This window comes from Drosophila pseudoobscura, chromosome 4 (genome assembly GCF_009870125.1).
Source record: "Drosophila pseudoobscura strain MV-25-SWS-2005 chromosome 4, UCI_Dpse_MV25, whole genome shotgun sequence".
NCBI lineage: Eukaryota > Metazoa > Arthropoda > Insecta > Diptera > Drosophilidae > Drosophila > Drosophila pseudoobscura.
The window spans coordinates 27,096,154-27,113,246 of record NC_046681.1 but is presented as its reverse complement, the minus strand read 5'-3'; the positions used below and the strand labels follow the sequence as shown (position 1 = coordinate 27,113,246).

The following is a 17,093-nucleotide window of genomic DNA, read 5'->3' as shown; positions in this document are numbered from 1 at the left end:
CATAGAAATTTAATAAAGCAGCGTCGTGGAATTATTAGCATATTTAAGGCAGCCCCAAGTGCTCCGGACATAAACATGAAAGCCGGCATTAAAGCCGGCAAACCCAAGGAGTGGGGGGACGGGGGGAGCAGCGCTCATGTGGGGCTCAAGAAGCAGTTAATAAAATGAGGCGACAGAGAATTGTCTTACATTATGCAGAACCCGCCACACGATGCGGGGCAGCGACTCGGGTACCTGCCTGAAGGCCAAGGCTTTCGACGGCTGACCATCGCAAGGATGGCTCCTGCATAGTGGAGCGGATTAGCAATGGAAATGTGCAGAATTTCAATTGATGAAAGGGAAAGTTATTTCATTTCAGTTGATGACGTTTTTGCGTTGAGAAAAGGTAGAATTTCCCTTTGATTTTTGTTTTATTTATGCCACAAAATGCAGCCATGAAGCCCATGGTTGGGCTCCTGCCTGCTGCGTCGTGGCTTGTGTCCTGCCGGTACAATAAATACAAATACAGTTTAATTGCATCAATTGCAAAGTGCTGGGGAAATCTCATTTCCTCAAGCAGGCCACCCACATCCTTTGCTTGACCAAGAGAAGGATGCGCAGGAGTCTCCAAGGAGATGGAGATGGAGAGGGGGAGTGGCTTGGCTTGGCTTGGCATATTGACCAAATCCGAAATCCATTAGCCAAACCGATTATTTATGAGGGCTTTGGTTTAGAAACTAGGCTTTTCGTTTGTTTGGTGGGGGGATGGTGGGAGGGGGGGTTGGGGGGATGGAGATACAGATTGAGGCAAGCAGCGGTTTCGTACAGCAGATACGATAACGTACAACAGATGTTAATGCCTCACTAGGCAAAGTGCGTTTTGCTGTTGGCCTTTTGTGTTGACCACGTTGCCTCCCCCCCTCCCCCTCCATTGTTATCTCGATGATGATGATGATGGTGTTGTTGGTCAGTATGCGGCATTTGGCCCGCCCTTGCCCTTCCCCAGTTTTTATGGGAATGTGCCGCTAAGGGCATTATATCGAATTATGTTATAAATATGAAATATATTTTCGGGCATTCCTGCAAATACGTGTGAGCATGTTTACTCACGCTCCATGCCCCAAGCCCCCCAAGCCCCCACGCCCCCCTTGCCATGTCCCACGAAAACTGCTGTCAATGGCATTTGCCTGGGCTTTTATGGTATTTTATGTGAGGTTCGTGGCAGGCAAAGAGCGAATCCTTGTTGAATAATTAAGGCATTATCATTGTGCCCTATGTCATGTCCTGTCCAACGGCCAGGTCCAGGGACAACGGCCTGACACTCATTTAAGGACGAACATTCATGAATATTGAAAATTTTCAACTGAGAAATGAATGCTGCCGACAAACGACCTACGAACACTGCAATTCGCCACTATATGTCACGTTTTGCCACTATGTAAATCTAACTTATATTCGCGACACGCACTGTAGCAAAAAGCATGAAATACTGCCTCGTATCGCATGCCATTTCCATGCAAATTTCGGATTCTGTATTCCTGTGTTGCACTATGGAAATTCGCTCATGACATGTGTACTCTGCAGATTATTTAGAGGCTTTAAAATAGAGGGAAATTTAGCATATCAGAAGGCACTACAGGAAAGAGGACTGCATGATAGATAATAACCTGCAAGAACCCATTGTCGAATATACTCTCAGGTGGACTCTTCCGGTCCCTTAGGTAACGCCCACAGAACCCACAGGCAAGAGTAAATATTTCTCTGTTTCCTGTAAATATTTATGGGTTGACAGATTTGTTGAAAAAAGTATGAACCGATTCGGTGGGAATCGGTATTGGCGCCTCAGAAATCTCATTATTTCGAAACGCTCTTCCAAAACGGATTGAAAGACGCATTTATTCTCATTTTCGCTCTCATTATTTCGTAAAGCCCCTCTGAAACGTACTACAAGACGCCGGTGTTGCCCTTTTTTCTGTGTCAAATCCGCAAATTTCGGATTTTTTTCCTCGCTCACTCTCTAGAGACCCTCCCTTATGTTTTCAGGGCGAATTTAACGAACTTTCTAGTGGTTTTCTTCGGACTTGGGGATCTCCCCGAAGTTGTAGGGTCCCTGAATGGCAGATGAATGATCTCTGGCCTGAGTATAGCTGTATTTTTTCGGGTAATCTGGTCTATTCTTTCATTTGCTGTTTGTTGAAAATGAAATTCCCACTAAAAATGGGTTTTAATTGAGTTTTGGAAGTATTCCACAAAGATTAAACTTCCATTGTTCTTTCCTTTGTTCAGACCATTAACCCTTTTTGTTTTGTATGCCTGTAAGCCTTGTGTTATCCCTTTATATGGGGGCCAAATCCTCTCAGGCATGCAAATTAGTTATCAGGAAAATTTTCAAATAAAACTGCCTCCAAGCCCAAACCTGCATAAAAACAAACTACTATCGGAGCACACCCATAATTGCGCGTAGCTCCTAGAAAATATTGTGCAATTTGCGGTAAAATTAACTGCAAACCGCAGAGAGGAGGGGCAGGGCGGGGCGGGGCGGGTTCAAGGAATCCATAAAATTGCCTTTTGCCAATCGTTATACAACATTATCGTTGCATAATTTCCGCTAATTTGTGCACCCAATAGCCCCAAAACAGGGACAAATGCAGTCACCAACGAATCCAGGATGTGAGGCGCAGGGCGTGGGGCGTGGCGGGTGGCGTGTGGTTGGTGGCAAGGAGTCAGTGCCACCACCGGCTGTGCGGGTCATTTGTTGGTTATGCGGTCACCCTTCGGCCCGGTCTGGCCTGGTCCGGCCCTTTACATAATGAGGGCACAATAAGTGACTCATAAATGTTATATTAATTTAGTGTGGCACACAGACATGGCCCCTATATCCCCCCCACCCTGCACTGGAGGGAATTGTCGCATTAATCGACTCGAAGAATCAATATTTGGCTTGCAATATACGAGTATTACATCAAAATCCCAGAATACCAATAACATTTTAGGAGAGGAGCGATGAAGGACATGAGCCACGAGGTTGCTAGAAGAGGATACTCGAGAAACGAGGCTGTCGACCAGGAGGCCCCATAGTCGCAGACTTGATGCTGAGGCCGCCCCAAAGTCTTGCAGCCTCGAGTAGATTTTGTGCCCGAGCATGCCGTGCCTTTAGTTTTATTGATTTATACCTTTCGCCTTGATTCAAATACTCAGTTTACAAGTGCCTGTTGCGGTCTATATTTTGTGGGTATTTCTGGGAAACTATTTTGATGGGGGGGAGGGAGGGAAACGAAGGCATCCTATCCGCTCTTTTCGATGAATGGAAGTTCGGGGTCCTTTCTTCTTTTTTATTCAACTGCAGCTCTCATTGAATCACAATTTCATGGATTGTGGGCTTAAGAGACTCCCATTTTGGGATCAATATCGAAAGCCAAAGTAATTCCTTAATTGCTCCATTTCAAGGTGCCATAAAGGTGCCATAAAGGTGCCATAAATGTGCCTCAAATCGATGAGGCTTTTGTAGGTCAAAAGTCTTCCGTTTTGGCCGTCTTTGCATGTTGTGCCCCCTCCACAGATGCTTTGTTCTGTTGTGCCACTTGTTATGTTGCATGTTGTCTTTTCTTTTCTCTTTTCTCTTCTTTCATTTTTATTTTATTTTTGGGTTGGCTGAAGCTCTCCGGCAATTTGTCATGCAGCACACACATTTTTTGTTGTGTGTTTTTAGTTTTTCTTTTTGTTTTAAGTTTAGGTTTTTTTTGTGTTTTTTTTTTGGCTGTTTTTGTTTTGTTTTCCGAGAGCAAAGCAGAGCAGAGCAGAGCTGGGCTCTAATTGCTGCGGCTGTCGCTGTTGGGGGCGCCGCCATTGTGGCACGAACAAATTATAAAAACACGAGAAGCAGGAACCTGCCACAGCCGCTGCCACTGCCACAGCCACTACTCGTAAAAGTGAGTAAAGGGCAGCAACAATTGTGTGTCGTCCTTGCCTGACCTTGCAACCAGAAAAAATGCTCATTATGCTGTGCTTTCGGGGGCACCGCCAACAGAGTCGTCGCCGGTGGACCGTGCGCCTGCATTTTAATGGTTGCAATCAAAATTTCAATGCATTGTTAAGGGGCAAAAGTCTCGCTGTAATAACAACAGGAAACCCCCTTGAGGGCCCAAAAGCCACAGGAAAATATGTGGCTCTCGAGAGCTCTGGCCCGGCCTATGCTGCGTATACTTAACGTTCTAATTGGAAAGTTTACCGAAAATTATTGCCTCCTAAAAACAGACACAAAAATTGTTGCAAGACTCTCGCTCTCTCTTTTATGGGAAGCAACAATGAGAAAGTTTCTCCTCGAGCTGTAATTAGACCACGCCCCAGTGCCCTTTAACCTCCTCCAGGCAGGGCGTGAGCCGTGGGGGGGTGGGAAAACGATGAGACAAATGAATGAGGGAATATAATAGTAAAGGCAAATAAAAGGAAAGCAAGTCAAGAGCAAGAGCTCTAGGACCAGGCAGGAGGCGGGGAGGAGCAATTGCTTTTGAACCAAGGACCATCTCTAGCAAGGATCCCAGGACCAAAAGCAGTTTAATTTCATCAGAAGATGATGCTTCTTTTGTTGGCAAAAAAGATGGGGAGTTGTCCTCCAAGAGGGGGCGGAGGAGCAGGAGGCGGATGTGTAAGCACATCAGCAAAATGCCTGATGATAAAATAAAATGCCAAATGTGCTCGCATTATTCAAATGTCATGATAGTCTAGTGGAATACACTCACAAACAGAAGGAGACAAAAGACAGGACGCAGAGGAGAGAGGAGGGAAGAGAGCAGAGACAGTGCATTACCAGGAGACAGTTCCGAGCCGAGGGAGACGGACAGGACACACATCAGCAGCACAGCACGCACCACACAGCTTGAGTCGGAGCGAAGTCCTGACTTGTGGCGGGGACACCCAGGATCTATGGCCAGACGAAACCACAAACACAGTGGTGAGGGGGCGGTGGGGGGTGGAATCTAGAAATTTGAACTATTGTTTAATTTACCGTGAAATTTGCAATTTAAACCCACTTGATGACTTGAGAGAAAATTGTTCTCGATGGGGCATAAAAACCTAATAAATGCCAGGATAAAGAAACATCATTTATAAACATGAAAGCCTAGTTTTGATTAAATTAGAAAAGCAGCCAAAGAGTAAGAGCCTTTGATTAAATTGTGTCGCAATAACCATGGCAAAAAAAAGCCCCCAAATGTGCCGCAGGAAAAACCCGAATCCTGGTGTGGGCAACATGCCAAACATTTTTTTCCCTCAAAGCCTCAACACGTTGTTAAACAAGTGGTTGATTGTGCAGCCTCCAGGCGTATGGGGAGCATACACTTTGGGGGATATTTTTAGACCAGAAAATGCTGATAAATATGGGATATATCGAACTCCATTCTGGGGCCCCCCCAAAACCCAAGTTTGTCAAGCTTTCAACGCCACAATTACTGACTTTGTTAATTGCAATTTCATTTCATTTTCCCCCACTTATCCTTGACAATTTTCTTGTAATTTCCACAACTACTTTTCCTGCTGCAGGGATGATGATTCCGATCTAAATGCAAATGCAAATGCAGACTGAAGAGTGCATAAATATGCAAAGCCAAAGGATTTAATTAGGGCAACAAGTCTGTCTCCTCCTTCAAGTTTTTCAATTAGAGTTTGCTTGTTATTCAACGGCTCATCCCCAGCCACATCCATATATCACTTTGCGCCGGCAAGGATGCTTAAATCCTGCCCACAATAAATGTTTCACTCGAGCTTTTTCAGCATTTTCTTGGCAGCAGTTTAAACGCGAAAAATGTTGCCAGCAGGAGGGGGATCATTGGGTCAAATCCTTTATGGCTGTGTGCCGTGCCTCATTCTCATCCTCATGATGTCTGCAAGCACTCAGCAGGATACGCGTACATTTGTTCCGTGCAGACTACGACGTGTGACAAGGCATAAATAACTAAACACCTGCAGAACGAAACCCATTCCCACAACCTCACCCACTCCCCATACCCCAGCCCCAGGCCCAGCACCACTCTTTGGTGGCGTCATAAATTACACAGGACTCTGACGTTTGCCGTCAATATACGTATCCTTGGGGCTGCCTTGGGAGACAACAAACCCAAAACGTTGCGTTGATTTTTAACCGCCAAAAATGCCATGAAATTCCTTCGATTCCTGTTCGTTCTTGGCGCCCCCTGGCGTGCGGCGGCAGGAAACTCCCATAGCTTTGTGGTGAAAAGCTCTGGGGGTCCTTAAGAGAGCCGTACAACCATAGAGTCCTGGCCATCAGCTGTTGGGCTGGGTAAATAATATCAGAAGGGAATACTAGGTAAATCAATAGGAAAAAACGCATCCTCAAGGTTAATTTTTGTGATAAGAAAAAATGGGAAGAAATTATTACAAAAATTAAGGAAAAATGTAAAAAAATAGGTTTTTTATATGCCTTTTTTAACATAATTTTTCTATAATTATAAGCCTGCTTCTTCGAGTAAATTCTAGCCCTGCATTACTCCTCTGCCTCGCTACCTCTTCCTCTCTTCCAAGCCTCGCTCTTTGCTGTGAAAAAAAGCTTTTATCAGACGCTCTGATTGAGGCTCTTTGGGGGGCCACGCATCAGAGCTTCCGCTCTTCGTTGGCCTGCCCTGCTCTTTGAAAGGACATGATTTGCTGGTCTCGTCAGTTGATTGGCAACACGTTTGCCGGAAGGTAATACCCCGTAGCAGCAACAGGAAGCCACCGCCGTGCCGTGTCCGTGTCCGTGCGACGACGCTCGTAGTTTCTCGGGAATCTCGGGCAATCTCGGGGAATCTCGGTTCTCGCACCTACAATCGTGTGTATGCATAGTTCTGAGCCTCGCAGGGCCAAACAAGTTTCCGTGTTTCGAGTGGCAATATTAATTACTTAAAATTCCCCAAAAAAATCACATGAAGAGATAAGAAAAGTTTGCTTTGGCGAGTGGAGTGATTGGAGTGGAGGACCTTGTCAACTTGTTGCTGGCAGAACCTGTTGCCCCGGTTGCCCCTTGTTGACCCTTTGGGTTGCATGAAGTGGACCCAACAAATCGCTGGCTTACTGCAAATATTTGCTTAACAATTTGTCTGTCTACCAGGCGGCATGTGCCGTGCCTCATGCCCCATGCCTCCCCGTTTTGTAAATCAAGAGCTTAAGGCCCGAATGGACAACGGCTGGCACTGGGACGAAGCAATTAGGGGCTCAGAGGCAGAGGGACAACTAAATTTGCATTAAACACATTTTAAATTAACAATTATGTAACCCAGGAATAGGAAATCCACGAGAAGGGGGAGGGGGAGTGGCAGACACACCGCTTAAAACCTGACCGTAAGGATGGATCCTTTCTTCCCGCTGGCAGGCTGTATGCCAAACAATAACAAAAGCGGATTAACACTTAACTCAACGGCGATGATACGACCCACCCAGAAACAGAGCTGCTCTCCCCCTCTCCCTCCCCCTCTCCCGGCCCTTCTCTCCTTCGGGCTTGGTCTTGACCCAACCCATGACCCTTTTGTTCAGTCAATCTAAAAGTGGGGCAGGTTGGGCAGGCAACCCTTTTCAGGTAGAGTTTTTCCAGGGTTTGTTGGCCCAAATAAAAATCTACAAAAATTACACTCAACTACAAAAAAAGGGCGAAAATTTAAAGCATTTTCCCCATTGGCCCCTCTTTGATTGTTTTTGAGGGGACATTTTTCCGCATTAATTTTGATTATTTATTCAAAAGCTGGTAAATTTTGTGTGTTGTGCAGTGTTTTTGTTGTTTTTTGCCTTGTTTTTGGTGCATCAAGAAGTGAGCAGCCAATTGTTGTCCTTAAGCCGCAAAATATACCCAAAGTTTATGTTTGCTGGCCCTTTATTTTTATTTACGGCCTGAAATTTATTTCTGGACCCTGGACACCACCACCGAGCACGGAGCAGACAAGTGGCCGAAGAAGGATCAGAGTTTGGCAGCCCCAAAAACTCCGTTCCGTGGTCCATTGTCCTGGCTGGTGGTCCACTTTTCCGGGTATCTACAATATGTATCTGCTGCTGTCGGTTTTGCAGCTCCAAATGTTTCCAACTGAGTTGATTACTCTCCATCTCGCGCGCGCTCAAATCAAAGGCAACAGCAGGCTGCCCCATGCCCCCCCATGACCCCAGTGCCCCAAGCCCCCCCTGCTAACCGATGGGTATCCTTAAATTTTCAACATTCTCTTTGGATTTGGTTTTGGTTTGTGCTACACTTCTTTTTTATGGCGGGATACTGCGGGAACAAGGGGTATATGGGGCTTGGGAGGGGTATATGTAACAGGCGGAGGGTAGGAAAGAGAATCTTAAAGATTCAAAGAGCTCTAAGCCCTGGCTCTAAGCCATGTAGTTGATATCTGGAAGTGTTTTGCCTATAGATATTATCGAAAGATCCACGACATGGGCTCCATTTCAACCTATTTCCATCGGATATCCTCCTATATTTCCTCTGAATATGTTCCATCTGCTTCAATTAAATCCCTGCCAACATTGGGTATCCCTTAGTCGAGTAAGGACCTCCTTTTATGCTCCCCTTTGTTCGATATATGTTGGTATATCCCTGGCTGGTCTTTCATCTGTACCCTTATGGCGTGACCTTGCCGAGTGGGACGATGTGGGGACTCATGAGGGTTTTAGGATATTTGCGAGCTAAATATTTCAGAATTAATTTACCAAATTAAAGCCGGTCTGTCGGTCGGTCGGTTGTCTGCTTATCCAAGCCACTGAGCATCGCAATTTATCTGCAAACATGGACGCACACTCCCACAGATACACACACACAGACACACACACACACACACCTAGGCAATGATGAGAGAACGCCCCAAAGGTATTAATTAGTATGGAACAGCGAACAGCTACAAAAAATACAAGCGAATGGAACTAGAACTTGTTATAATGCAATAAAGCATAAAACACACCCACAGATGGTCGTGGGGGAGATCCATAATATCCTTCTCGAACAGCCAGAGTCTCAGATTTTGCTCCATTTCGCGGAAGTCTATCTTTTGTGCCACTCGTATGGTTACAGTTCCACTCGGTAGGTGTTGACATGCCACACAAGACACACACAGCACAACAAAACAGAGACAGAGACAGACATAGACCACATGAGCCATGAGGCATGAGGCATGATAATAAAGTGTGGGGCAAGACAACAGATAGTGGAGGAGGATGGTAGGAGGAGGAAAACGCGGATACTAGTGGGAGAAAATCAGCATAGAAAAGCAGGGAAATAGTAGATAGCAGAGGCGGAACAGCCCGAGAGTAGAGATGGAAAACAGCAGATACTCGTGGAAGCAGGGGGGGGGGAGGGGGGGAAAGAGCAGCAGCTATCATACAGTATTTCTCATATTTTTATTCGTAAATATTTTACCAAGAAAATGATTGAATGCAAACGCAAAAGACAGAGCCCACGAGAGCGCTTTTGCGGCGGTTGTGTGTGGATTACGATACGGTTCTTTGTGGCAAATAAAACCACAATTTGCGAATGGAAAGACCTTTTGAAATGCGTTTAATTGTACGAGGAAATACTAGGACATTTCGCACTTTGAAGGTCACGCCCCAGCCGCAAAAGGGAAAACCTTTATACCGATTTTTTATTGTTTGTCTCATTTGATGCGGCAATTTCCGACGCCTTTCCCGCCGGGCGATAAGCGGGGAAAGCCGAAAAAGAAAAACCGAAACCTCTAATGTATACATTTGAATGCCATTATCACACAACCCCTGCCCCGCCCCGCCCCGCCCCGGCCCCGTCCCGCCCTGCCCCAGATGGAGCTGGCGGCAATTTAGCCACAAAAAGCCAGCAGGCACTTGTCTGTATTGTCTGTGCGGTTATGCCCTGCGTATCTGTATCTGCAACTGTATCTGTATCTGTATCTGTATCTGTGTGCTTTGTGGGCTGTATCTCTGTGTCTGTGATTATTTCCAAGCAATTTACTTTCATTCGTCGTTCATTTTAGAGAGCTCCCAGAAATATGCCAGCACAACCCATAGGTCCTGCCTGCCTGCCACATTCTCGTTTAACCTGGGCTCGGCTCTGGGTAATTCCGTTTTTATTGACTGCAATCATCAGGGCACTCGGGTTTATTTCGGGCCAAACCAACACGTGTATTTGTGCAGTAATTCCCCCCAGAAATTCTACCTCTTCCTCCCTCACTCCCACTCCCTCTCCCTCTCTGTGTCGTTTTGTAATTGCAATTTTGTTAAATATTTTTGGTCGAATGTTAATTGAAACCACGCTTAAATTATGGCCAAAGAGGGTCGACAGATAAACTGCTGGCCAAAGGGATAAATCCGCCCACACACAGCGGGTTTTGCTGTTGCACAAAAAACGCTTTCGGCATTTCAATTAACGTTGGTAAATGACATATCTGGTGGGGTTTTTATGGCTTAATTTGGTGCCTGGAAATTCTTTTTTCGGGGGGGAGTTATTAAACTACTTTTAATCAACGAAAATAGTTATAGATTAAGAGTTTAAGGGCCTGATCCCTTGCCCTTGCCTCGGCTTGGGTCCACTTCTAAAACTCTATTTCGGGTCAGCAGGTGTCAAAATGTTTGTTATCAAGTGAGTGCGACTGCGATTCCAGCGAGTGCCAAATCTATAGAACCCTAGCTACGTGGCTCTTGTGTGTGCAAAATGTCAAATTTGAATCTGTCGAATGTGCCACGTCGCCTGGCCCCCGGCACGGCCACACCGGTGACCAGCAGCGGCAGTCGAGGGCCTGGCACAGCGGTGCTGACGGCACGCCTGACCTCGGCCAACACGGTGACCAGCAGTGTGGAGTCCTCCCTGGGGCACCGCGAGCAGGAGCAGGTGCAGGTGCCAGAGCCGAGCCAGATCCCCACCCAGGAGCACCATCATCGGCCCGTGATGGCGGCCACATCCTGTCCGGACTCGCCCATACGACGGGTGTCGTCGAGCTTGAAAAATTCCGCTTTAGATTTCGCCTCACGTTTCTTCAACAAATGCAAAGCGGCCACATTTACGGTGGATGGTGCCACCTATACAATCGGTGAGTGAAACGACAAAAAGAAGGGGTATACGGATTAGGCAATCAAGGCCTTCGATCGTGCAGTCGGGAGACACTGGGGAGTGCCTAGAATCATTGGATTTCCCTCTGGAATCTGCCCTTATCTTCCCTCGAAACCAACATACCCTTTCGCCCTCTCTGAATACCCTGTAAATGAAACATGAGGTCAACAAGTGTCTGTGGACACAGCGGGACAGAGAGAGAGAGAGAGAGAGGCGCAAAATAATGGCCCGAGAATGAAGCATTGAAAATTTGTTATTTTGGCATTTCCTCTTTTATTTTATCACCTCTCCCCCCCCTCCACAGCGCCCATGCTCTGCGGCATTGATGGGCAAGGTCATCGATTGACATTGGCCAGGTGTTTGCTTTCCCTTTCCCTTTCATTTTCGATTTTTCGTTTTCGTTTTCGTTTCTTTATCGATTCGGTTGCAGCAGCAGTAAAATTTGTAATTCAATGTGGTTCCACGACGACATGTCAGAGGGAATGTGTCCTACGTCCCACGTCCTACGTCCTACGTCCTACGTCCTGTGTGCCGTGTCCTGTGTCGTGTGGCGTGTGCGGAGCTGATGGATGAAAGATTGATTGCAATTTAATAAGCTGTTTATGGAGGCTGGCCACAAAGACACAGACGCTCTGAAAGACAGAGCTGCGGCATATTAAAGGAAGGCGAAATATATTTATTTTTAGACAATTTTCATGTGAAAAATGAACAGATGTTTCAATGCTATTGATTTTAGGCGCTGGAATAATCGATTTGGGAACTAAAAATAAATAAGGCAAGCCCCACCTAGACTTTCGCTTGATTAACCACAAATAAACAAGGAATTGGTTCCTTTATTGATGGAGCCACACACTGATTGAAGGAGACATTTTTGCCATTTCTTATTCAATTAAATTCGAGCCGTGAGCCGAGAGACGCGGGACGAGGGACGTGTGTGTTGGCATAGCAATTGTCGCTGAAATTGGAAACTCACGTGCCAGGCAAAGGGCGTTAAGTGTATCTCAGGTGTCCCAAACAGAAGGCCTTGCCCCCCCCGCTCCCCTGCCAAAAAGGTGGCCTGGAAACCTGCCCCAAATCCTGCCTTTTCCCACTCCCAGGAGACGTATTCGTAAACAGATTTTGCTGCCTGTGCGTTTATCTGCCGAAATATCTGCGTGAAATCATCGGCAATATGTAAATTGTCTGCTGTCGAGGCTGAAATGTAGATTGAGAGCAGATGCAAATGCTTTTTTAATTGCTGACTGGCACTGGTTAATGATATATGTATCTGAATCGATAGGTCAATATATGTATCTGTATCTGTAGCTGTATCTGTACTCCTCTTAACGTATTTTTAATGATGTCAATCGAAGTTTATTTATGGCCGAAGGAGACAAAGCAAAAGATGGAAAATTGCATAGAAGACATGCCTTTTCCCCAAGGAGCTCCATGCTGCAGCTGTGTGTGTGTGGCATCAATTAAAACTTGTGGAGGCAACAGCAGGGCTCCCTCGTAATGCAATTAAAAGTGCCACCCAAAAGGAGAACCAAAGAAAATTCCAAGCAATTCCCAGGTCCAGTGACGAGCATGTGCGTGGCTCTCCTTCTATTAATAAGCCCCCAGGGCCGGCCTGGAGGCCCAACTTTCTCTGTGGCGCTTTAATCTTTAATTGTTGATTATGTATGCACGAGTGGCAGGCGGCGGAAGCTGCCACAGAACTGAGCAGCCATGCAACCAACAGGAAACACGGCCCAAGTGCAGTTGGCTGTGTCACCCGCCACTTTAACCGCCCATCATCCTGTATCCTTCTCCTTCTCCTTATCCTTCTCTATTCTCTATGCGTTCTCCAGCCGTCGTCTTCGGGGTCTTGTGTACTTTGCTGTTGGCGGAAATTGCATTGTCAACGCTGGCAATGGCAGTGCGAAACGTAGCTGTAGACCAAGTAGGCACCGGGTCCCAGCTGGCCCTGCAGCACTCACACCTCCTGCCTCCCACCTCCCACCTCCCACCTCCTGCCTGATGCACTGATGTCATAGAGCTGTAAATTAAAAATAATGACACAGCAGATTGGCCAAGCCAACCACGACTTTTCCTGCACTCTTTAGGGACTAAAAGCTAGACCAAAAGCCAGGAAAACGGACTGAAGAGGTGCAGAGGCAGAGTCTAGGATACAGCGTAGAGTATCCCGCAATCAACGCCCAGCCATTGGCAAATCGGAAACCTCGAGGACATCGTTGCACCTTGATTGCAGGGGCAACAAATCAGAAATGGGAAAACGGAATAGGAATCCAATCCCGATCCCGATCCCAGGGCGCAATCCGCATTTCCCGAACCCGACATTAATCAAGGCATTAAACGATTGCAATGCCATTTGGCGCTGGCCATTACCAAGACAGAGTCCGTTGATTTAGCTGCCTGTTGCCACCAGTTCCAGTTACAATCGTTCTACCTGTTGCAATCGAGAATTTATCGATTGGCCAACAGCCAGGAGGGCCAACAGGGACAATGGGCAACAGGCAACAAGCAGCGACAGGTAGAGCCCAATGGAAATCGATTTCACGCTCAAATTGATTTCGTTTTTATTGCTTGGGCATTTAATTTATGTCCTTCCAGCGACAGGACGCGTCGGGCACAAAAGCTGGCTGCCGATGCCAAGGGATAACAATGCCCCGGAGGACACTGCCAGGAGACACGAAATTCTTTGTTGCGATACGCTTTGACAATATTAGCGCTTATAAATTTAAATTGCTTGTACGGTCCGGAGCCCCAGCCCCCCCCCCCCCCCCCCCCCCATGTAAGGAAAACAAGGAAACAACTCCAGTCGGTGGGTGGGAAAACATTCCTTAGGCAGTGGCTGTGGCAGTGGCAGTGCCTGTGGAGGAGCTGACATGGCCCCGACAAGATGTCGTTGTTGCTGGATAACATTGATTTTCTGCTATGCCACCGAATGCCAGCAGCAGACGAAACCAAACCATATCATACCCAAACTCCTCCTGCCCCTCTTGGACTCCCTCCCTCCCCCACACACCCTCACACACACACACACACACACAAATCCATTATTTTGCTGGGTGGGGCAAAAAGTGGATTTGCCACTAACTCGACCTGCCACCTACCACTCTCTATCCTGTTGAGGTTTGCGGGCATATTTTGGCAAAAATGTTTGTGTACCAAGTCAAAACCGGAGTCAGGCGCCCCCCAAGAGGGTATATATGACCCGTCGGCGGGAATGGCAAAGAGTGGAGCTGCCAGAGAGAGTTTATAAACGCAAATATAGCATCGGGTAATCACAGAAACTATCGCTGGTACTGGATATCGATCTACATTTTCAGTCTGCACGTTTTAGGCGATTAATCGATAATTAATCGATATAAACCCAGCAAATAAACCCAAAAAATGTTCAATTTTATATACATTTTTATCTAAAGCTGACTTTATCTGAAGACTAATGGATTATTTATCGATAAAATACTAAAAAAACACACCTAATTCAATTATATCGATTATTAATCGATAATATCACTCCACATAGAAACATTATTCAACGATAAGAGGCATTAAAATTACCCAAAGCTTACTCTATTTAAAGGATCACTTACTTTAATCGATAATTAATCGATAACTCAATTTACTTTCTCTCAACTTTCGCTTGCGAAAAGCGAGTCAATTTCCTGCCTCAATTTCCCTACAACACTCCCTAAAAGGTCTCATTCGGGGTATGTTTAGGGTACTGCCCGCTTCCATCATTAGTGGCGCCTCCAAAGCCCTGCACCACGGACGGCAGACTTCCTGTCGGCATCCTTTACTTCCTGTCCTACCCGTCAGCCCTGCTGCTGGCTGGCTGGCTGGTTGGCTGCTGTTGTCGTTGTCATTTTCAACACCCTGCCACCGCCTTTTGCAATTTGTTTCGAATTTGGCATTAATTTTTCACACGGCACGGGACACAGGAAATTGAAATGTTGCCATAACGGTAGCTCGAAACGTTACGTTACATTACGTTACGTTGCGATGATGATGATGCACCATCAAGACAATTTTAGAGGGACTTCTAGCTACCAGCGATGGCTCAGAAATTCAATTAAAAGTTTATTAGTCAAGCCCCCCTGTATGGAAGACGAAGATGAGGTTAACTCTGTGGCCAAAGCTGTGTTAATCGTGTTAAACTACTTAGGGGAAAAGTTTTCGGAGCTCAAACAATATCTGACAGGAGCTCCGCTTACCAGCAGCCCTTCAAGTGCGCTCATAAAGCTGTCAGTTTAGCCGAGGGATAAATGCCTGTTCCTCGCCCCAAAAATATTCTAACAACAAGTTTCCATCTCCGTCGTGTGCCTGCTCTAATGGCGTTTGGCATTCAATTTAATTGCCATCGTTTCCGCAGCTGATTGCTCTCAATTTCCGAGGACCAAGGGCTAGTCCTTGGCGGGTCCTTGGCCAGGTGTTTGGCAAGTCATTTGGTAACTTCAATCAACGGAAATTGAAACGCAAACGTTGAGCGAGGCCCACGCACCGAAGTTCCCACCCTGTTCCCTCCACAGAGATACATTCTATCCATTCACATTCATGCGGTGGCACTCTCATTGTTGCTTCTGTTGCCAATCCATCCATCCACCGGCTGCATATTTATTTTATTGCCCCCCCTTCCCTCGGTCCGACCCGGTCCGACCATCACCCACATGAATTTCCAAGTGAGGATAACGAAACGAAACTTTTATCCACCGAAAAAAAGTGAAAAATGTAATTTTAAAAACAACAACCAACTCGATTGGCGTGTGAATGGGTAGCCGAAAACCCATAAAAGAAGACTAAATAACAATAAAATTAAATTGTTGGCATTTCACTAGGGCCCAAAGCCAAAGCCTCGATGTCCACGGTCCAGCGTCCATCGTCCTCTTTTTTCGGTGACAACATTTTTTCGCCAGGGCTTAAAATACGGCAGCACTATTTTAAAAGGCAGACGGGGGGATCTGTGTATAAAAAACCGACCTGGCATTGCTTTAATTCTGTCAGGATTTAATTAAGAGACAAAATATATTTTTGTATATTTTTTTTAGTCCTGTAAACCTCTTTGTTGAAGCCCTTGGGTCTAGATTTGTGGATAAATGGTGTGAAAAAGCAACGAAAACATAAAAACACGAGGCCTTCATGGTTTTTTTCACCTTTGCAGTGCCATTTAGAGGCCCTTCCTTACCTTACAGAATTGTATTCCATATTCGCAGCGGCAATAAGTGAATAAAAATACCATTTATAGTGAAGGTTCATCTCTCCAGGCAGACAGGCAGGCAGGGACAGCCCTCCCACCTAATTGAAATTGTAGTCGCATCATCAATCATATCCACATAACGTATACGCAACGTATGCGCACTTCAGTGGGATGCTCCTGCCTCGTATCCATGCCCCCCAACCGCAGCCTATGCCCTATATAAATTATTACGACAATCATCGGTGACTTTCATTCAGTCTGAAGGCAGCCCGAAGGAAACGAAGAAAATTGGGATGAAAATGTGCTGCCGAACTGAAAAACAATAACACAGCAGGTGATATTTTTTATGGCCATCGCTTCTGTTGCCTTTTTTCTACTTTTTATGGCTTTCTTTCTTGTGGAGAGAACCCTGAAGGAAACGTGCCAAAGATGTTGCCACTGTTCTGTGTTCTGGCCATTCATTAGGGCCCTTGCATTTGCCTTTGCCTCAGTTCCTTTTCCTGGATGTGGCTGCGTCAAATTTAATTTAAAGTAAAATCCCCGCCGGAAATGCACTGCTGCCGGAATGAGGAGCATGTCCTGCTTCCAGCACTTAGCGCGCCAGTGCTTATTGAATCTGCCACCTGGACCTTCCTGCGGGGCAACACAAGACATCACCACGAGTATCGGAGACTGAATAAACGAGCTTATCACTCTGCCACGCGACCTCCAGGTTCTTGCATAATTTGTAGCCGCAGGGCAGCCTCCGCCGCCGCCGCCGCCGCCCTCCCAGTTGCCTCTCTTCCTATCAGGCCTTAGCTGTATAATGTCCCAAAGATAGTTTAGAACTTTCAGCTCGAGGAATATTCCTCTTTTCTTGTGGTTTCACCAACTTGTTGTGACCCGCGG

General features: G+C 46.3%; 1 protein-coding gene across 2 annotated transcripts in view; it reads left to right on the top strand.

The window, feature by feature from the left end:
- The first annotated feature begins 10,615 nt into the window (after positions 1 to 10,615).
- Positions 10,616 to 17,093, top strand: part of Pde1c (Phosphodiesterase 1c) — an 84,726-nt gene continuing 78,248 nt past the window's right edge. For both annotated transcript variants that reach the window (XM_015180852.2, XM_015180849.2), the window contains exon 1: positions 10,616 to 11,006. In XM_015180852.2, coding sequence (XP_015036338.2) covers positions 10,631 to 11,006 — 376 coding nt within the window. In that variant the 5' untranslated portion in view covers positions 10,616 to 10,630. The remainder of the gene's footprint in view (positions 11,007 to 17,093) is intronic.